Source organism: Pleurodeles waltl, chromosome 2_1 (genome assembly GCF_031143425.1).
Source record: "Pleurodeles waltl isolate 20211129_DDA chromosome 2_1, aPleWal1.hap1.20221129, whole genome shotgun sequence".
Taxonomy (NCBI): Eukaryota; Metazoa; Chordata; class Amphibia; order Caudata; family Salamandridae; genus Pleurodeles; species Pleurodeles waltl.
Window position 1 is genome coordinate 843,259,343 of NC_090438.1, and position 22,979 is coordinate 843,282,321.

Consider the following 22,979-nt stretch of genomic DNA (forward strand, 5'->3'; position numbering starts at 1 on the left):
TACTCACAATGCAGGCACCCTGGCACCATGGTGCAAGGGTGTTTGTGTTGGTTCTAGGCTACCTGAAGTGCATCAGTGCAAGGAAAGAGCAGAAATGCTGCATGTCCTTGTCAATATGTGGCATTTTTTCCTTCTCCGTTTCATACAAGACAGCGCATCAAGTAACCTTTCTGTCTTGTGTTGCATAAAAGATTAGTTAATAGGCCCCTTAACCTGCCAGGCAAACTCAGGCCCATATTTATACTTTTTGACGCAAAACTGCGCCAACGCAGTTTTGCGTCAAAAAAATTAGCGCCGGCTAACGCCATTCTGAAGCGCCATGCGGGCGCCGTATTTATTGAATGACGTTAGCCGGCGTTAGCCGCCGGCGCCGTCTGGTGTGCGTTAAAAAAAACGACGTACACCAGGCAGCGCCGGTGTAGGGGAAAATGGAGCTTGGGCGTCAAGAAATGGGGCAGGTCAGGTTGAGGCAATTTTTTCGCCTCAACCCGATTTGCGCCATTTTTTACGACTCCCAACCCCCATAGAAATGACTCCTGTCTTAGCAAAGACAGGAGTCATGCCCCCTTGCCCAATGGCCATGCCCAGGGGACTTCTGTCCCCTGGGCATGGTCATTGGGCATAGTGGCATGTAGGGGGGCACAAATCAGGCCCCCCTATGCCACAAAAAAAAAAAAAAAAAAAAAACACTTACCTGAACTTACCTAAATGTCCCTGGGATGGGTCCCTCCAGCCTTGGGTGTCCTCCTGGGGTGGGCAAGGGTGACAGGGGATGTCCCTGGGGGCATGGGAGGGCACCTCTGGGCTCCTTCAGAGCCCACAGGTCCCTTAACGCCTGCCTTTTGCAGGCGCTAAAAAACGGCGCAAAAGCCGCCGTACGTCATTTTTTTGGACCCGCCCACTCCCGGGCGTGATTTTTGCCCGGGAGTATAAATCCGACGCACATGCCTCGGAGTCGATTTTTTAGACGGGAACGCCTACCTTGCATATAATTAACGCAAAGTAGGTGTCCACGCTAAAAAATGACGCTAACTCCATGGACTTTGGCACTAGACGCGTCTAACGCCAAAGTATAAATATGGAGTTAGTTTTGCGTCGAAATTGCGTTAAAAAAAACGACGCAATTCCGGCGCAAACGGAGTATAAATATGCCCCTCAATACTTTGTATGCCTCAGTATTGACAGCAGGTACAGCGTTATATAAGTGCCCCGGAGGGAAACAGGTATTTGCAGCTGCTTTGTGTGCCCCCGGGGCACTTTGGAATCAGAGAAGGGGCTGCAGACATTTGTGTAGCTCCTTACATAATATCAATTGTGCAGGTGCACTTATAGTACCTGCGCTATCACCAAAGGGTGTTCCTTTATTTGCAGGGGGTATGGCCCCATGGAAATGAGGTGTGCCACCTCAAAGATGGTGCACTGTCGATGCGCACCATGATGGCAGCCTTCTGTAGAGGGGAAAGTAGGACCTGCGCCCCCTCCCAGACATCTCCTTACAGGTGGGGGCAGTCACTCACCGCACCCACTTTCAAGGGGATCTGTAATCCCAGAAGAAAGTGCAGACAGGTTGCTAGCTGCTCAGTGAAACATGAAGCAGCCTTACAAAAGCTGCTCCGTTTTACACTTAAGTGCGCTTCCCCAAGGGCAGCACAAGTTTGCAGCAGCACTGGGGGAAACATATTCAATTTAGTAGGGTGCAGTTTATCAGTTTGCACAAGGCACACCCCTTGTAAGGTCGCTGTGGTTCAAAAAGAGAAAGTGCACCCTATACATAATAGGGCCCCAGTAATGCAAGTAGTCACTTATAAGTGCACTGTCAACATACACATGCAACATGTTCAAAGACTTCAAGCTGTCCTTTTATATATCCACAAGCAATACACTGATTCATGGTATTGTTTCCATGCATTGCGTAATACACTACAGTGTAAAAAACACATTTAGCCCACTGCTTGATTTTAAACAGACGCATTAGCATAATTTGTGATGCATTGTGTCAGCCGGATGTCACACATCCACGCAGATTGTGCATTGTGATGAGTTGTTTTAAAATCACGCATTGCCTATTTTTCCCTCATGCATATAAAAATGTGACACATCTCACCAGGAAAAAATGCAGTGGAACTGCCATGCTGCAAACCAGGAAGAGTGAAGTTAGTTTCACTTTCCCTCATATGCTTTTTGTCTGTGTATGCTGGAGGTTGTGTCATGTGGCTGCTGGAGAGCGTGGAAGTCTTTATTGGGCTTGTTGGTGTCTGTGCTGTCCCTGTTGCATCCCTAAAGTTTTTTTTTTATATTGTAATTTTTATTTGTGTTGTTTAGTCCAGTGTATTATCGAGTGTGTCTTTTTACGGTTCTGTATTGTTAGGGTTAGTTGGGTTATTGCCATTTGGGGATTTGTTTTGGGGAAAGGGATATGTCTGGGAGGGACAGAGCATGGAATATGCCTGAACATCAGTTTGGGGATTCCTGTGGCTGGTAATCCACTACCTCCACAACATGATTGCCAGTGGGGGTCAGGTAATCCAGTTATACAGTCATACCTTTGTGCTGTCTTCTTACCAGAAACGACAAGTTGTGTTTAACCAAAGGCATGTCTGCGTGGCATTGTCATCCAACAGTCCATTACGCAATCAACCTTCTGGTGGTATTACCCATAACAGCTTGCAAGCAAAATGTCACCCAGGATTACACGTTGGCTAACACTTGCTAGTTACATCACAATATGATTGTACATATGGGATATACATCATGCATGCATACACCCATCACATGCATATGCTGAGTGATGATGTGAAGCAAGGTGACATAAATAGCTGGCACGTAGGGACAGACACAAGACTAATATAGATGGACACATGCGGTTACTTTAACTGCATGTGATGAGCCATGTAATGGTCCTCCAGCTATTTACATTAGGCAACTTGAAAGTCTAGCCAACATCTCTGTTCGATGTAAATTAGGTAGCCAGCCTCCATTTATATTTCAATATAGTAAGTCTGTGTAGCAATGTGTCTGGAGTTGTGTCCTTGCCATATCAGATACACAATGTTGAGTCGCAATCCATGTACTTGCCAGACATAGCTCATCTTACCTACATTAATGGCCATGGAGTCAATCCTGTTGCAGGCTGAAGAAGGAATTCAAATGTTCAATTACTAGGGACATGTGTAGCATTCTAGGGGCCAGATTTAAATGCCCTAGTGCCACTGGAGCACTACTTTCAGTGACTCTCCGGTGGTGCTTTTCACTACTCCATGTTTACAAGGAGGTGTAACGCCACTTTTTGTGACATTACGCATCCTTGTAAATATGGGTCTCTCTGATGCAGTTTTGTGAGCCAGAATGGTGGGCAATCGGTGTTGCAGTGGGCGCTCCATCGTAACACCCATTGTTTTTGACTCTGCTGCAGATTTATGAGAAATCGTAAATCTGTGGCAGGGCCAAAAACAAACGACATTCCAGGGGTGGCGTTAGCTTGGCAAAACGAGGAGGAATCCTTTTATTCCTTCTTGTTTTTTGCTTTTCCTATGTGTGCTGTATGCTGCAGCACACATAGATGATGCAAAATGCCATGGATGATTGTTTATTTGCAGGAAGGTATACTTCCTGCACATAAACAATCATTCAAAAATGAAGCTTTGGTACTTCTGAGTTGCTGCATTTTGCAGCACACATAGAAATGCCAAATCACCATTGTAGATTGTTTATGTGCAGGAAGGGATCCCCTACTGCCCATCAATCAATCAATGCCCTCAACAATCACTCACCTAAATGCAGGCATCCTTGCACTATAGTGCAAGGATGCCTGCATTGGTACAAACAGCTTCATTTAGAATTGGTGCAGCGGTAAACGCAGGGCTGTGCTCTACTTTTGTGAATACAGCGCAGACCTGCATTTCAAAACTGGTGCAGAGTGGCACTGTTGATTTTGGCGCAGCACTGCATCGCACCAGTTTCTTTAAATATGGCCCTATTTGTAGACTACAGCATTGTTCCTAATCATTCTCTGCATTCACATAGTTATACCTGGATTTGGCCAGACAATGCAAATTCAGTAGGCAACATTTGCAACACCTTTGCACTGTGTCCTTATTACATTAGGAGAAGTAAATTATTTTTTTAGATGTATGGTCACTTCATACTTCATGATGATTTTGGGGTTTTAGCAATGTCACATGTGATGTTTGATACTAAATGAAGCATTGTGATGAGTGGCACAAATGAAGTAGCCAACATTTGCAACACCTTTGTACTTTGGCCTTGCTACATTAGGAGAAGCAAATGTTTTGTTAGATGGATGATCACTTTATACTTCATAATGATTTTTGTTTTTAGTAATGTCACATGTAATTTGATACTAAATGAAGCATTGTGGGGATTGGCACAGTTCTTAGTTATCCTTTGCCTGCTAGATTTTCATTCTGCTCCAATAGACAACATGACCCCTTAGGAGAAAAAGAATCACCTGATCCATGCAGAACGTTCCGCCTCAAGGCCAAGACGTATTGTAGGATGGCCAAACAATTTTTGGAGAGGGCAGGCGGCACTTGGAGCATTACAACCTAGGGTCTAGCCACGCATGCTCAGTCATGCCCAAGCCAGAATGTTTCTGCGGATCAGGGAGGTGCCTCAGAACCAATGCCAAGCACGTCCTCCTGTAAGCCCACAGGACCACCACTGCCCCGGTCCCAACCCACCGGACATGGTTCTAAGTTTGAACAACTCCTGAAGAAGGACATGTCAGACCTGAAACTCCGGGTAGCCACCCTGGAACACAAGGTGGACACCGGAATATGTTTATTGCAAACTCTGCAGCAGTCTCTGGACAGAATTGGTGAGCAATTGTAGGCCACAGAGACCCTTTCTGCCCTTCCCCATGTTTTATGTTATGGTTTTACTCTACTGTTTACAGCATAGTTTAGGCATAGTTAGTATAGGAAGAGGTTAGGTTAGGTGTAGTGGTTTTAATATTTTATATGAGGTTGGTTCTTCATTTGGGTGCAGAACTCAGCCTTTGTGCCTCCACATAGTGTGAGCTAGAGATCTCATTCCAAGGTAAGAGGGCTGGGGGCGTGCTTTTCATGAACATGGCACTGGCAGATTAGGGTTTATTACATCTAGCTCTCATTAGGGTAGGAATTAGACTTTCTTGTTTAGGAATTCTGTATCTTATGTTTATTGTAAAATGGTGGGGTTGTCCTATTTAAAACTCTCTTCTTCGCGATTTTGCTTTTATTATTGCTCATTATCCTAATCATTGCAGCTCATTCACCTTATTGTAGATTGCAGTAAATAAATATATTGTAAACTCTCCTGCATCTGCTTCTTTGCCTGTGTGAGATTGAGACTTGTTGCTAACAAGAGAAAACGGTAACTTCTGTTCCACCATGACTCCCCTGAGAAGTCTCATCTAAAGTCCATGCATAAGGCTATCAGAAATCACAGTTACTATCTGAGTTCTGGTGAGGTTCTGCTTATGAGCTAGGAGGGTTGGGATGACATTTGCAACTTGTTGTAGGAGTGACCCAGTCTACAAATATCTTGTGGAAGATCATGAAGCTTACTAAACAGATACATTTTATTTGTGGGTTACCTTTCCTGAAGAAGACAGTACAACACATGTATTTCACACATATAAAGTTGCGAACATACTGCATCAATACCAGGCTTACCTGATCTAGAGATACCTCTGTCTTATCAGGAAAATCAAAATTGGTTCAGTGACAATCCACCACATGTAATACTACATGTGAGATTAGGTACCTTAAGTAATGATGGACCAACATGGCCCATGTTTGTCAGGATGTACACCACATACTAGTGTACATGCAATGCAAATAGCTGACATACACACACTTTATAATGAGCTAGTAGCACTTTACAGACAACTGATATAATTAGCTCTGTGGACCTTGAATACTCCCCCAGCAAGAGCTGCACCAATGCATCACCAATTGGCCATTACTGGGACTGACCCACAAAAGGTACATTCTAAGAAAATTCTATACGAAAATTCCATACTGGAGAGCACAAACAACTAACCAGCTGAAAGCAGTGTTTCCCCATATGGGTAGAGTAAGATAAGTTAAGGTAGTTTTAGAGTGTTTTAGGATATGGTTGTGTTGTTTAGGTAGCATAGTTCAGTTTAGGTGTAGTTTAGGTCAGATAAGTAAGTCTGTGTAGTTTAGGTGGTTTTAGGTAGACAAGTTTTATCATTCCGTGAAATATCAGTGTTTTCTACCTATAAGTCTACCTCATGATTTACTTTGTAGGAGTTCTCATATCTGCTTAGTTTATGTTAAGCACATGCAGTTGTATTTGCTATCAGTGTTTGTAGACATGTGACTAGGTGAAAGACCGTATGGAGAGGAATCTGTCAAGTTGGGCATGAAATCCCAGAAGGTATCTACAAATATAGTTGTGGAACTCTCTGTGTAAGTGGATTGACAGGCAGAAACAGGTATTAACATTATGTTGCTGGATGTGTGTAAGTCATGTGACATGCATTAGAGGGATGGTGATGTCAAACCATTGTCACAAATCAAGGCGATTCAGGGTCACACACTGATGCCAGCCCCTTGCACACTCTCTTCCATCATTTACTTGCCATGGCAGTGTTGCTTGCTGGCTAGTATCCATGAATGTCCTTCCCACCAGTGCTGTGACTCCATTCACCATTAACATTGACTGCATTCAGCTTGTTGCAATTCATACTTGTAACATTGATAACTACTTGCTAGTCTACATACAGATAGGGCTCATGAAATAGATTTCCCTCAGCCTGTGTAGCTTTGTCCATGGTTCCATTTCACACGTCCCTTTGTGAAGTAGTTGGTGTGTTTGGCTTACACAATCCACCATCTTCTACTTTGTCCAGACTCCAACAGATGTACAACACACAGGTCGAACTCCGTGCATTTATTTGCATGTGCAAAAATGTGTAGGATCGCAGGCACAGTTATTAGGGCAACAACCCCAAAAGTGTGTTTGAGCATTGAATGGTCAGACAGAGTTCATGGGGGATACACTACTACACTACATGTGATGTGGAGGAGGAGTGTTTCAGTGAGAAGGAGAATTAACACTTAGCCAGTAGGGAAGATAGGCCACATTGACAGTCCACAAATTGGTGAGATCAACAGCTGGGACAGCAAATTGAGTACAGTACCAGGTGGGAAGTACACTGGCATGGCATCAGCACTTGGCAAAGGATAAACTGGCAATTTGACAGAGGGAAATGCTAACGGGCAGTTTTACATTGGAAAGAGGCAAATTCCACATATTTTTCCTCTGATGTGTGTTGTGTTTCTCATGAGAGGGGTGTTGTAGGTGCTGGAGGTGACATACACACATCAGGGGCTGAAGATGCGGATGCCCAGTCTGTAGCAGCATTTCTCTGAGCCAACAAGTGAGGAAGCGCTGCACTGAGAAGGGCCTGTTGGTTTGCCAGCATAGCCCCAAGGTTGCAGTGGTAGGCATCCATTTTGGTGATACATTTGTCATGCTTCCATTCCCTGGACTCTAGGGTGTTGTGGATTTCCCCAGCTGTTTGGCAACCTTGCTGGTGACAGGCAGGGCAATTGTTCATGCCTCTGCCTCATGACACCAGTGATGTCAGCCAGGGACTGTTTGAGTCCATAGAGCAGAGGGCAGGCACCTCTTATAGCAGCTGAGGTGTCTTTACTGGGACTGAGGCACCTACCGACTGCCTGTAGGGTGTCTGCCATGATCTCCATCCCCACCCACACTACATCTAGCATCTCCCACTGGACTCCTACCACAAGACATTGGAATTCTACTTGGGGGTCCTTGGAGTACCCGAGGGTGTCTTGGTTAAGGTTTGGTAGGATGTCATCCTGAGCCTGATCGCCATCACAGGCAGGCAGCTGCTCAGGAGGTGTAGGTACATCCTTTGCAATGAGAGAATTTTTTTTTTAATTGTGTCATATGCTACATGTTGACATGAGTAATCTGATTGACTCTCTGACATGCGAATATTTGACTTTCAATACAACACTGATGATGTCTTGCATGCACATTGTGCATTCATGTGTTCAAGGGTTGATTTTGAAACACTTATACTGCACAGGTCTTGCTACACTGCAGGAATGTGTGAGGGCATGTACTTACCGTGTATTTCCTATTTTTGCATCCTCATATGATTTGATTGGATACACTTTTTACTTTATCATTGTGGACAGAGGGCACTGTGTACCAAATCTGAGGGCATGGGCCCTGTCACACTAGGTAGGTTGCTAGCACTGACACTCACCCCAGTTGCTAATTGCCATGGTTGAGTATCTGCATAGTATGACACAACATTTGACTCAGGCCCACTCACTTGTACATGTACACATCTCCTTTGCCACTCCTCATTTTGTGCCAGAGACTTAACTTACTGCCACACAGTGATGTAACACAGATCATACATTGACTCGTATGTGTCTACAACACCAACATGTGTGACCATATCCAGTGTACTGACATGTCAGGCTGTTATTGTGGTCTATGGGTCAAGCTGTACCCCGCCATGGTAGTAGTGTGGGAATTGGTGACATGTATCTACCCAGATTTGCAACATGACTGGGTACATCCACCTCAGTCTCCAACCATTGCTGGCTCCTTTCCTTTGTGGTGGCAGATTAGTTCTTCCTGCACCTTGACAGATCCCTATTTCACATCCTCCTACTGAGACATATATAGCATGGTAAGACAATTTCCCTTCAAACTCACTTCTTCCACATGCTACATCTTCACCCAGGACGACATCACATGTAGGATGTTGTACCCCAATGCACACTTCTCTGTCATCCCTCCCCAGCTGCAACACAAGTGTGACACTGCCAGACACAGCAGTTCATGTGTATTGCTCTGGCTAACTTCCAGCACACATATCCATTCTGACCTCTTTGCTATGCCATGTCTTCCCATTCAGACACAATGGCAGTTCAACCTACTCAGCTAGAACTTACAATGCACTGCACAACAATGGGCCCACGAGGCCAACACATCAGCTTTGGTTTCAGCACACATGGTCCTCTGATGTGAATTACTTGCTTTAACACTGATTTAGTCAGATTTAGTACAGGGTGTGAGCTCTGGTGCTCCCTACCATGGCAACTGACACCTGTATGGTCTCACCATGCACATCAGGACAACAGTGCGCACTGTATTGTCATGCTAGGTAATATACATGTGGCTCTTGACATGTTCCTATGTGTTGACAATTCACACACCCCACACCTGACCCCACTCTCAGGTGAGCTGTTCCTCCTCTGACAAGCAGATGCCTTTGGTTTCCTTTACAGTGCATATTTGTGTTTATGGGCCCCTGTAAGATAGTGGCCTCATGGTACAAAGTGGCCTGCATTATTACCGTCAGGTTGTATAGGGTTCATGTGTCCATGCATGATGTGTTGTTCCAGTCCATGGACCATATTTTCATGCAGCTTTTGACATCGGTATGTCACTTTTTGTGACACACCAGCGGAGCAGGCCGCAGGCCCATATCTACAAGGCTACATAAAGCTACTTTGCATGGCTTTTACTAGCCATGTAGATATGGACTGAGGCAAGGCAGCACAAATTACTGTGGTGCCATAATCTGCATCGGGGGCATACCATGGGCTTTGTTGCATTTCCTGATTTACAAGGATCTGTGAACTGGGGAATGTGACAAATTCGTACACCTTCCCAGGGGAGCCATATAAAGGAGTAATATGTTTTTTATTCCTTATTTTTTCGTCATTCCATGTGTCCTGCAATTCCGCAGCACACATAAGAAGATGACAAAGCCTGCCATGATTATTTTTGTGCAGGATGGTGTCCCTTCCTACACAGGAAGAATCCTGTCTGCAACACGGGCATCCTTGCAAGGGTGCTTGAGTTGGCGCTAGCTTACCCAGTGTGCACCGGCACAGGGGGAGAGGACAGGAATGCTTGTTATCTTGTAGTCACAGCCCATTCCTCCATTTTCCATGTGGCACAAGGCAGCACAGCAAGGTAAAATGCAGCGCTGCCCTGCACCACTTAGCTTGTGATTGGGCCCCCATATATTCTGCTTTGTATTGTGGGACTTGTAGTTCTAGTGACTCATGTTGTGCATTCCACTACACATGCCAGTATACAAAGGTGAACTTGGACTGGTGCTGCACTTCACAAATGTAATAGATAAATGTGACAGAGCCTGACTGAGCTGTGTGAAATGTAACTGGGCAGTGTGACTGACATTTGTGTGCCATTTAATAGACATGATCAAGATTCCTGCACTGCACAACATGACCTTTTAGCCCACACTGTCCCTTGTTAATATTTACCCTGTGTATGTGGTTGTTCCTTGTGTGCTGCACTGTTGTGTCCTGGTACTCTAGCCACCAACTCGTCTGGGGTGACAGCTACCACATGCTCCTCCAAAGCATCCAGCTTCTCCTGGGGCACAGGGCTCCCTCCTGTCTACTCTGCTGACTTCAGGTTGTTGGGCAGTTTCTCCTTTGTCTGGCGTCTTATTATCATGCCAGCATTTCTTGCAGTCATTGACAGTCCTCTTCGCTTGTCCCACACTGTTGACTTTACTTCCAAGTGTCCTCGTTTTTCCCTAGGGGCAATTTTGAGGTGTCGAAGAGCTGATGTTGGTTCTCTGTCACCTCAGTGATCAAGATGTCATTCTCTTCCTCACTGAAGTTGCACTTCCTCTTTCCCTGGGAGTCTGTCTGGACATCCATGCTGGTGCTGGTGTTGATGTCCTTGCTTCTGCTGCCTGCTCCATGGCTGCCTTCTGTGAGGTGTGCCATTTCTTTCAATGGAAGCATAATTTTTTGTACTTTTTTGATGCGTTCTGCACTCAAAAGTGACAAAGGGCCATTTAGTCGCTTTGTATTCCACAAGCCAGCCCTGCTTCACTTTTGTAGCAGAACCCTCAGAATTCCCTACGACATCGTGTACATGGATGTATCATTTGTTTTACTCAGACAGGATCCTTATGCCATGGGGCGCGTATTGTAAATCGGATGAACAATAGTGTAGGATTCTGTCGTACCGAAGCGCAAGTTATTTTGATGCATTGCTGACCCAATGCAGCGATGCTCATTTATTGTACAGATGGCCCAACATTCTGACATTCTATAGGGAAAATTTACAAAATCCTTGCATCATGTTTGCAGTACGCAAAGTGGTACATGCGTGATGCAAGGCTGAAAGTCAGATTTATGAAGCAACACAAACCCACTTTGCGTGGCGCTGTGTGGTCTCATTAATCTTGAGTAGTGCAATGCCATGCCAAGTCACTGCGGTGCACTACTCTGCCCTGGGTAGGTGTTCCATGGGAGTTGCTGTGGGTGTTCCCCCCACTACTTAAATTGTAATATCTCTAAAATGGTTGTACAAATGTACATCAAATCACAAGATGGGCAGATTGAGTAAATATCTAAATTTCTGCCAAATTTGTTGTAATTCTAATTAGACTTGTTTACCACATTGCTGCTGAATTTTCCCTATGGTAATTGCAAGTGAAAAAGTGCTTTGTAATCCCAATTTTTCTCAGCCACTGCTTGCCAGCCCATCCCAAAACTTTGCAGGAAGCAGACGAGGTGGATGAACTTACATAAATATATTCTTAACTTGCCAGTATGTTTGTCCTTCATATTTTGCCCACAATAATATATTAGCACAATATTCTGGAAACAATATTTTGTTGAAATACCAGGAGAAGCCAGTAACAAAGGTCAGTCTATTATTTGATGTTTGTTATATACTGTCCATTGAATCTGTCTGTAAACTTGCAAGTGTTCTGGTACCTTTGCTGAATATTGTGCTGTAAAATGCACTATAAGAGCCCTTACTTTCCCCTAGTTAGAGTTAGTCAGTCAGTTAGTCAAGTAGACTTGCACACTCTCACATTATTTGCTTGCTCTGTGCCATTAAGGATGTGGTTTAAAGTGTACGTTTTTTTACAGTATGTTTTATGTTTAATTTCATCTGTTTTCTTCTAGATAACTTGCTATTGTGAAAAGTGACCTGGTTTGAATTTTTCATCATGGTAGTTAGCATCCTTTCGATACTGTGATTTCTGCACAAATGTAACTACACAACATTGTATATTTTGTACAGTAAGCGTTTTATTGGATACTACTGAAATCTTCTGATACACTTTAAATTACATTTAAAAAATTGCACGCCTTTATGTATTTTTGCAGAACTTCCCATAATTGCAAACATTTAGCAACGAATTCATAATTACACGGAAGAGTTTACAAATCATGCATTCCTTTGCAATATCAACGTAGTACAATAATTGCAAGGATTTTAAGCCTTGCAAATATTTGTAACATTTCACAAGACAATATAATTGTTACAGAAAATAATTTTAATATCAATTTCTGAAACGTTCTACATTTAAAGCAGGGTGATTTAAAACCTGCAAGTCACTAAAGGAACAAATCTTCATGTAAACATAGCAGGCAATCGTTTATTTGACAGAATTTTCCATGAGGACCTTAAATTTCTCCAGATCACATCCATTCATGACAAAAGCTTTGTTAGGTCTTTTAAGTTCGTCGATCAGATCCAGCACCATCATCCCTCTTGTAAATTTACCATTGAGCTCCACTGTTACCACAGTTTCGATGGACGATGTCATAGTGCTCTTATCTATGGCAGCTGCCATTGCATATGCATCGCAGGACACAAATCCAGCTCCAGCCACCATTTCTTTTACCTCTTTTTCACTTCTGGACGTCTTCATGCTGAGAGCGTAGATATTCTTAATGAAGGTAGCTTTTGCAGTGCCCATGTTCACCCATTTATCATACCATTCCTGTAAGCAAACAACAATAGTTGTAAAACATTGCAGAAATATGAGATACGTAGATAGAATGTGTCGATTTTGAAATAGTTTCCAAAGCTTTTTGTAGTTAGGAGCTGATGGATGATAGTCAACCACAAATGAGATTCTGTCACTTTTGTTTCTATAGTTGGTATTAAAAATAAGTGATTACCTGGTATCTGCAAAAACGTAGGAACTGGAAGTGGGTGGCAGGGATAACGTTATCACAAACTCCACCAAAATTGTACTAGTGTTCTAGTTAGCCCCAAAAAGTGCAAGCTCAAAGGAAGAGAAGACAGACCAATGCCTTCCGAACCCAGTGATCTCCTAAATTATCCACCTCTACCCTTCAATGCAAACGGAAGGACAAAAAGAATATTTTCCCTGATTCGTCTTCTATTGTGGCATATAGGTCTTCTCCATGCATTCCTGTTCAACATGTGCTTCGTCTGGCCTCTTAACCAGGACTTTGTCTAGTCTAGAAAACATATAGACGAAGTACTACATTTACTCAACTCAAATGTACATCACGCAATCTTCCATCACCAAAGAGGGCAGGGCCCCAGCCCACGAACACACAAATAAGCAATAGTATAAGTTAACACAGAGCCGATGGAATGTTTACACAGACAACCCAGTGTCATCACCTGCTTTGAAACTGAACCAATATATTACCATTCAGACTATAAGGAATACACATTATAAAACAAGTGAGAATACGCAAGATGCAGAAGAACATCATGCTCATATTTTCACATTTACAATCCATGACATGTACAACAAATTCACGCGTACAGATCCTCATGCACAAACCCAGTGATGCAGGGCCTGAGAAGTGAGTCACTGAGGTGAAGTAATATTAACAAGTTTTGTCAAAACCCCACCTTGGAAAACTGTAATGACAATCTTATCTAGTAATATCAGGTCGGTAGTAAAAATTACTTCTCAGTCTCTAGGAAAAAGAGAGAACAGGAGACCCTTATAATTTCATGGAATACCCTAAACATGCAAGCAGACTCACCAGGTAATAATGAAAGGTTTATCCCAATGCCACGATGTTGTATAACCAAACTTATAACATACTCATTCACCCAAGCTAAGTGGTAAAATCCAAAATGAGTCAGCAAAAACTTATGTCAGTGTTATCAACCAACAAGACGTATGGTGAGATACAGAGAAAGACCTCAGTTCCAGCAAAAAAATCTCAAATTAACTATTAATAATCGAATACTAACATCAAATATGTGCAATACATTTACCCCAAGGAAAGCCAAAACTCACTTATCTCTCAAACTCAAGTCTAATTTTCCGAACTTCACTATCAAACATACACAGTTAAGCATGTAGGGCAGCTCACAAGAATGCACAGCTTTTAACAACAGTATTCATCCTACCATCAAATTCGACAGCAGCAATACTAAACAGAAACGTCTTCTACCTATTCCAGATGTGCTGCTCATCATTTATGGACAGCAAATTGTAACTGATCTGTACTACAAGCCTACAGATGCTTATTTATTTCTAAACTGGACTTCACGTCAGCCATACAACTGTAAACTCAGCATTATCTCAGTTACTCAGCATCATTTGATGTGCTGTAGTAAAACACTTAAAGGAGCTTGCTAGATCAATTCAAATGTGAGGCTATCCTCTGAATATCATACAGCAACAAACTGACAAATCTTTGCAGTTTTCCAGGGAAGCACTTATTTAGAATACCAACAGCAGAATCCCATCTGTGATTGACTATCATCCATTACCTCTTAACTTCAAAAACATAATGCAACAACCATTTCTCATATTCACCAATGAAAAATTGCAAAATCTTTTTCCAAAACTGCCAGTCATTGCTTATCACAGAGCTCCAATTTTACAAGCTGTTTTTGTGAGAGCTGGAGTCAAGCAAGCTGTAACGAATGCAGATGTTCATTGCTGTGATTCTAAAAGATGCATCACAAGTGAATACCTTTTACAAACGTCATCAGTAACAAGTTCTGTTACAGAAGACCCTATGGCATAAGATAGCATTTTACATGTCGATCAACATGCATTACTTATGTGACTCAGGGTCGCGAATGACGGAAGCACCGCCAACAGGCTGGCGGTGCTTCCATGCCCATTTTGACCGCGGCGGTAAAGCCGCGGTCAGAAAACCGGGACCAGCGGTTTCCTGCCGGATTTCCCCCGGCTGGGCGAATCCGCCAGGGCAGCGCTGCAAGCAGAGCTGCCATGGGGATTCTGACCCCCTTCCCGCCAGCCTGTTTCTGGCGGTTGTCACCGCCAGGAAGAGGCTGGCGGGAATGGGTGTCTTGAGGCCCCTGGGGGCCCCTGCACTGCCCATGCCACTGGCATGGGCAGTGCAGGGGCCCCCTAACAGGGCCCCAGATGCTTTTCACTGTCTGCCTAGCAGACAGTGAAAAGCGCGACGGGTGCAACTGCACCCGTCGCACCGCCGCAACACCGCCGGCTCCATTCGGAGCCGGCTCCTGTGTTGCGGCCCCCATTCCCGCTGGGCCGGCCGGCGCTAACTTGGTTAGCGCCGGCCGGCCCAGCGGGAATGTCCGAATGCAGGAATCGGTATTTTGGCCGCATGGTGGCCAAATGCCGGTTCCCGCCTGCCGGGCAGCTACCGCCGCCCGCCAGAGTCGGAATGAGGGCCTCAGTGCCAAGGCTGTAAACACAATATGTAGGGCAAACACAATGACCTATGTACATGATTCAGGAATCAAAAACCAGCAGTAATTAATAATGAAGTAGACCAGCCTTTAGGTAATCCTTTTAAACGTGTTAACCATCCGCTACCAGATTCGAATATTTTCCCTGTGTAATATGTTTGAAATGAAGAATGTGTGGCGTCCAGAAAAAATTTCAGAAAGTTACGTTTGAAATCATTGCATCGGGATGGCCTGAATATCACTGACAATACCGTCTGATCACTGCATAGCTTAGGAGATGTTATGAGTACATTGATTCGACATTCCAAATGGAATCTTCACTGAGGATACTTTTTAAAATTCCAACAGTGTCAGCTGTGCAGACACTGAGCAAACAATCCTGATCTACCTGAGGAAGGTGGAAGCCAAAACTTTGCAGTGGAAATATATTTTTGCTCTTTGGTGTTTGAGCCACTTCTTTCTTGGAGATATACATTTTTCCAAACTTTTGCTTTTCCCTGAATGTCTATGCAAACATACATGAATAAAATAAATTGTTAATGGATTCATGATATATTTCTGACATCAACGTCTCACTAGCCATAGCGTCAGTTGCCTGAATGGTTCCTTTTCTCCAGAGGTGTTTTCCTATGAGTTGTTGGCACAGTAGTACATTAAAGTCTGCTCCCCGAGCTCTAACTGTAGTTTTGTTGGCTGCCACATCATTAACCAAGCTATCTCTGTTCCTACTTCAAGATATCTGGAGATCATTTGAGCACTGAACAGTTTTCTCACTAAGGTCCTCATGGCGACCCTAGTGGTCCAAAGACCACCAGGGTCACTGTGGCAGTGTCACCTCCGACGGGCTAGCAGTGAATGCCACCAAATTAGGAGTTTGGCCGAAGCTAAACTGCAGAGCCTCCACATGTCCCTCCACATTACTGTGTTTCGCCAGGCTGGAGGTGAGCACTTCCAGCACGGCAGATGGCGTGATACCGCTACTGGTATCAGGAGGCGGGAGACCACCAGCATTTTTCTGGTTGACGCACTGCCAGAAAAAGCTGGCAGTCTTGCACCCTGGCAACAGGAATAAGTATTCCTATTGTCAGGATAGACTTGTACACTCGTCCACAGTCCCGCATGCATGCACTCACACACTTCTACACACTAACAAACAGCCACCCACTCAGACACGCAAACGTGGCATACACACCCATTCACACTGACAAACATACACAAACACCGCACTCACGCACGCATTCACTTCCCTCACCCGCCTCCCCATGTGCATACATACATTCACACACACACCCCTGCACTACATACACACACTCACCTGCTCTCCCTATCCATTCACACAAACATTCTTCCCCGTACAACACATCACAAGCAAACACGCACCCACAAACACTCCCCCCACATTCACGACATTCATACATGCACTCACTCACACACACACACCCTCCCCGGTCGGACGATCCATTTACCTAGTTTGTCAAGGAGGTCATCTGGGAGGGGACAGGTCCTGGTGCTTCCACCACCGCAGTGCCTCGCCATCTGGACACCGCCACACCATATTATGAGTTGTAATACAGTGTGCGGTCTCTTTTTGACATGGTGGTACCGGTGGCGGTATCGCCTCTGCACCGCCGACTGCCAGCATTGCCTGGTCTCAGAATTCCACCTGATTTCGGGCAGAAGTCAGAGATCAGTCATATTAGGGCAGTCTTAACACTGCCAGCACTGGCGGTATTTTGACAACTGCGGCTTCGGCGGTCTTTGGAAAAGGCCACCGAAGTCGTCATGAGGGTTTTAGTTTGTTGTAGACTCTGCTGTGAAAACCATATTAGATATTCCAGACCCATAACTACCAGGTCCCAATTTAAATAATATTTTAACTGCATATATCCTGAGATTCCGGAACCCATCATGTCTTGTATCTAAGCAGTGGCATTGATAGTTTCATGATTTAATCAGTCTGGCTAATGAATACTTACGCACAAATTATTATTTTAGTAGCTGTCTGCTTGTGTTTTTATAGATCACTTTTTGTTAACATGAAGCAGCCAGATGTGCTAAGGCTAATGCAAATCCATAATAGCCTTATCATCTAGGTCAAAGGTTGCATGATGTTAGCATGTGATATGATATCTTAAATCTAAGGCCACGTGATGACACTTTAGAGACCACTATTCGGGGAGAACATGGCAGATGATCTTGAAAATTAGATTACGGGTGAGATGCACAAACTTTTGAGATGCTGCTAAAAAAAAAACAGAGCTTTTTAGCAAATAGCAAAGGCTAGTGCTTCAAGATCTAAGCGTAGAAGATTAGGTTTTAAAGAAGCGATTCAATCAGAATCACCAGTAGTCTTAAGGAATCATTCATTTTCGGTTCTCTAAAAATTTCTATTCTGGTACAATTGCAGACGTTTCTTTTTACTTTGACTAGCCAGTGCTCTTTGATGTGTGTAAAAGACAGAAGAATAGGTCACACAAGTTTTAAGAACCAGGTAAGTGCTATAGCAAAATATTAATGTTTTTGTACTGAAGAAATCTTGTCAATTTAAAAGCAGACTTCAATGGGTACACAAAAAGGATTAAGTTATTCTCCAAACTGCCCTGGGGAGGATTACTTTAGCGGCTAGTCCATCTGACCTTGTTTAGACCACAACACCAATAGTGGAGAAGAACTTGTAATGTTCAATTAAGTTATTAGATTGTAAAATTCTGCGCCAAGGGTTTTTAGGTTCCTTACAATGTTCAGAGGCTGGTGTAGTTCAGTCGATTTAAACGCCATTTTACAGTGGACTGTCTAAAGCCTCCTGTTTGCCGGATGGGAGCCAGAAGCACATTAAGAAAAGCGCAAATGAGTAACTATAAGTGAAGAGTTGGAGGCCGTTGGTGTCTGTGAGACCAGAGAAACACTGTATTATTCAATTATTGAACACTGTGATAGAGTTGCACTGTGTGTGATTTATAAATACAATTTCAGGCCTATATTCTCCACATCTTTTATCCTTTCACATCCATATCTCGGCCTCCCTTTCACCTCTTCTCATCTTTACTGTAGTCTCACATTCAAGGGCATGAAAAGGCTGCTCGCAGCACAACTTTTGCAAAGCGCTTTGACAAGCTTTTCCTTTGTGGTGTGAGGGGTGTAAAAAGCCCCTCTGGAATATTAATGAGGCAGGAATAGGGTTGCGACTCATTAAAAAAAACGTGTTTTTACTATTAACGAGGCGTGCAGTTCTTGCAAACAGCGTGTCTGCACTCTGAGACATTTAAACAATGTTTACGCTGGAAATGAGAAAGAAAGCTGGCCACAAAGCAAATGAAAATACTGGCAGTCTTGCATGTCACCTCATTACTTCAATAACCATGCCCAGGCTCAAACAAATGACGTACAGTAAGTACCTCGAGGTGGCAACAAAACGAAGCGCACAGTAGCATTTCTGTCCTTCATCCAGAAATGTGTGGATATGGTTTTCAAAATCATCGAGATGCCAGAAACCATCACTCGGTTTGTGACTTCAGAGGGCTCCAGATGAGCAACCTTTACATCCATCAAAAATTTGCCTAAACCACAACTTGTCTGCAAAAAAAGTGTCCTTTGTGGACAATTCCTATGTAATTCTTCACCGTTCAATCCGTACATTGATTTCTTCTATTACATTTTTTGTGAGTTGATACCAGAAAGCGATTGGACAGGGTTAATATTTTTTCCTGTAAAAAACATTTTATGGTTTTCAGCACACCATATCTGCTTTAACATAAACTCAGCACAGATAGATAATTAATGCAGTCATATTTAGGCCCTTGTGAAATTTGAGTTGTATATTATGATGTGATTTTAGTAATTTGATGTTATACTTGTTAAGCAAAATGCTTTTATGCTATGTTGTGCAATTATGTGCCATTCAGAGCAAAAAATAACAGCGAGCATACGGGAACAACCCAAAAGACCAGGGTGCGAGCAGCTGCTGTTTACCGCTCTTGTGTATTTTGGTCTATTTTTTAATGGGAAATGCATCCTCATGTTCAACAAGCATTTGGCAATGCCAATAGGCCTGGCTTTCAAGGAAAGTTGTATGGTAATGAGAAGCATTACAAGTAAATAGCATGGGAATAGATATGTATCTGTGTGGTAGCAAAGACCTGTAGAATAACATTGGTGTTGGTTAGAAGGCAAGGAGACAGTTGTACTGTCAAGCTAGACCAAAATATCCATGTAGGTTAGTGAATGCCCTCCTCCCATCTCTGCTGCTGTCAGAAAAAAACAACACAAGATATATAGTTATCTAAGACACTTTAATAGCATTCTAATGTCATAATTGTGCCCCTGAAAATTCAAGCTAAGGCAGCTGGATAGATAAACAGAATTATCAAAGCTGTGGAAGGCAAGTACTTTTTGTGGAAGCACACAACTTCTTCCCGATCAAAACATCTACTCCTGACTCCCAACATCTGGGTAGAGCCAAAGCCCCTCACTAGTGAGAGCCAGCTGCCCTGTCAAGCCAGACCATAAAAAGCATGTGGATTCACCGTGTGTTAAAAATAGCGCTAAATGTTGCGTCATTTAATGTAAATATGCATACATTTTCTCACATTTTGTGCACTTACTCAAAAGCAAATTACATGAATTTTACAGACCCCTAGCCATAATGTGGGTCAGTACAGTAGAGACACACACATTTTTAATTAAGAAAATCTAGTGTCATTAGAAAAGTCTATTGCAGTTTTATTGGCTACATATGGGCCTGACTCACAAAGGCAAACCTACGTGTTTGTGTAAGTTTACAATTTTTCAGTATTCACAAAAGTGCATTTTAATAGTAAGTTTTAAAGCACGGAGTCTCCGGAGTCGGGGCAAAGAACTCTGCACATAAAAAGATAGGCCTTTGCGGTGAGAAGCCAGAGACATATGGATAAAGTAAGTTTATTTACCAATAATGAGTTGCACGAGAGCCGGGGACAACCCCACAGGAGCGCCACTGCTGCCAGCCAGTTCCAACTGTCAGATTTCAGCATCATGGCATTCTAACAAAAGGAATCTTGAGAACACAAGGTACCAATATCAAAACTAAACAGTGAAGTATAATAGCCTGTCCCATCTTTTAATTTGCAGAGTTCTCAGCCCCGACTGCAGAGTGTCGGCACTTGTCAACTTATTATTAAAATGAAGTTTTCTGAATACTGAAAAAACATAAACGTACACAAACGTGTAAGTTTACCTTTGTGAATCAGGCCCTAAGTGTTTTATTGAGTCAGAATATATTCCCATGACATCAGCAAGTGAAGCATCCAAACTCCGTCCATGCTCATAACCCCTTGGATCTTCTCTATATCTCACCTATGACCCCAGAGACTCACTATGCCCCTACGGACACCCATCAACCACAAATTGTATAATATGTTGTTAACTCATGTCAGGGAATCACCATCATAGAATCATTCCCATAGCATGTATTTAGCTTCTGGGAGGAGCATTCTATTCACTGCTGTGTTGAGACAAACATTTACAATGTTCCATAATTTCTTTAATCAATTGAAAAGCCACATTCTGTGAAAGAAGATGTCCAACTGTCCACATATTCTAAGACATGTATCTGTGTCTGATGTAGGGCCTGATTTAGAGTTTTGTGGATGAGTTTACTCTGCCACAAATGTGACGGATATCTTGTCCACCATATTTCAATTCCATAATATCATATGGAAATCGCACTGCAGTGGACAGGATATCGGCCATATTTTTGATGGTGTAACAGTCAGCAAAACTCTAAATCAGGCCCTTAGTCATTAACTACGACTTAGTGCACATATAATACTCCCTGTACAGGATTTTGATTCGCCCCTGTATAAAGCAAACCCACTTGACCATATCTAGAGGATGTTGTAATAACCTTTTTCATTTTCTGCCTTCCATTTCTCTCGATCTACTGTCCATTTGGATCTCTGAGTACCTAGTTGCCAGGGGTGGTATAAAGAAGAGTTCTGTATGTTAGTGAGACCTCCTTCTTTGACACTGCCTCCAACAATGCTGTGCTCCAGCAGGACAATGTCAACGTCAAGTTCCCACATTTTGTTGGATTGGGCTTTGCTAGTATAGGCTCAACATGTTATTGTGAACCATTCAGGACCTTCAGACGTCCTCAAGAACATGTCCCGTCACCAGTTGGTTAGCAGTGAGAAGGTTCAGCTTGCCCTGACAGCAATTAACCACACAAGGCAGTACTTACCCACGATAACTTGCTCCTGCATGAATGTTCCCAGGTGGCGATATATGTAGGACAAGTGAAATCTCTTAGCACCATGTATGCTGCTTCTGGATCAGCCACAAAGTTAAACTCTCCACAGGCAGTTGTGTTGCCTCTTGCTACAAAAACACAAAGAAAATATTGCCTTTTAAAATCAACAAACTACGAGCTGAGTTCAGAACTTGGTTTGAGACCAATCAGACACTTTTCAACTAACACAAAAATGCAAGGGTTTTAAACCCTATTTCCGTTTTTCTGTCTACCTTTTATGAAGAAATGGTAGATGTTTTAGTATATAGGGATATGTGTTTATAATTATGTGTGAGACTGCCCTTAGAATAAGCAGAGCACCATGTCTTCCTGCTGTCCCTTCCAAAATCACCACGGTTGTCACCATACCTGGAAAAGGATCTGCCAATGCCCTTCAGAGGAGGGGGAAAGTGGGTGGAATGCAGACAGGATGCCACTGACGCCATCCCAGACAAGAATACAGTGCAGAACAATGATCCATGAACTCTCGTGGCTCCTGTTCAGAGGCAGAAAGCTGCAGAATGGCAAGCTTTTGCGAGTCTCCTCTGTCCAGCCATTTCTAAGAGAGATTGCATGCAATAGGGGGAGAGGGGAAATTTTCCTCAAGCCACTATGAAACGATGCAGAAGTCAATACTATGTGGCAAATTCGCATTCAATGGATTTGCATATGTTGTGAGGGCTAAATGCTTAATCTGAATGCCATGCCTTTTGCTTCACAAAATGTAGACACTCAGAAACTGGATTGATACATTTCTCCCAACTCACAGAATAGACTAGCAGAGTCTTAAGATTGATTTGGTGGTGTTCTAAGGCCCTTCATATAGAGAAAACTTGTGGTCCACCACAATAGGCTATTATGCACACTGCCGGTTAAATCAAGACATAGAAATAGGTCTACCAAGCCCTCCATTCACATAACACAAACAGATCAGTGCCAGAATATGATGACTAGTTACAAAGCCTTAACTGGTGCTGAACCTCAGATAGTGACCGTCAGGTGAGCCAGTGAAATCAGTCAGCCCAATTTTATGACAATCCTCAAAACGGTTTATCCACAAAGGGAGGATCTGCTACCTTGGTTTCCATTTAGGCCTGGAAATACTTTACCCTTCTGTGACTGAACCAATTGAGGTCAGTGCAGGAAAAGCTGCCACTCTGGCAGATGTGAGCTTATTATAATCATCATATATTTTCCCTTGTAGGTATCCCTTTGC

General features: G+C 43.3%; 1 protein-coding gene across 2 annotated transcripts in view; it reads right to left on the minus strand.

The window, feature by feature from the left end:
• Positions 1–12,091: 12,091 nt before the first annotated feature.
• LOC138269366 (pyrimidine-specific ribonucleoside hydrolase RihA-like) overlaps positions 12,092–22,979 on the minus strand; it is a 110,931-nt gene continuing 100,043 nt past the window's right edge. The window contains exons 4-5 of one of the 2 annotated variants that reach the window (XM_069218790.1): positions 21,716–21,852; positions 12,092–12,814 (exon numbers count right to left, since the gene is read on the minus strand). In XM_069218790.1, the coding sequence (XP_069074891.1) occupies positions 12,467–12,814; positions 21,716–21,852 (485 nt within the window). In that variant the 3' untranslated portion in view covers positions 12,092–12,466. The remainder of the gene's footprint in view (positions 12,815–21,715; positions 21,853–22,979) is intronic. The other variant, XM_069218789.1, reaches the window with a different exon arrangement.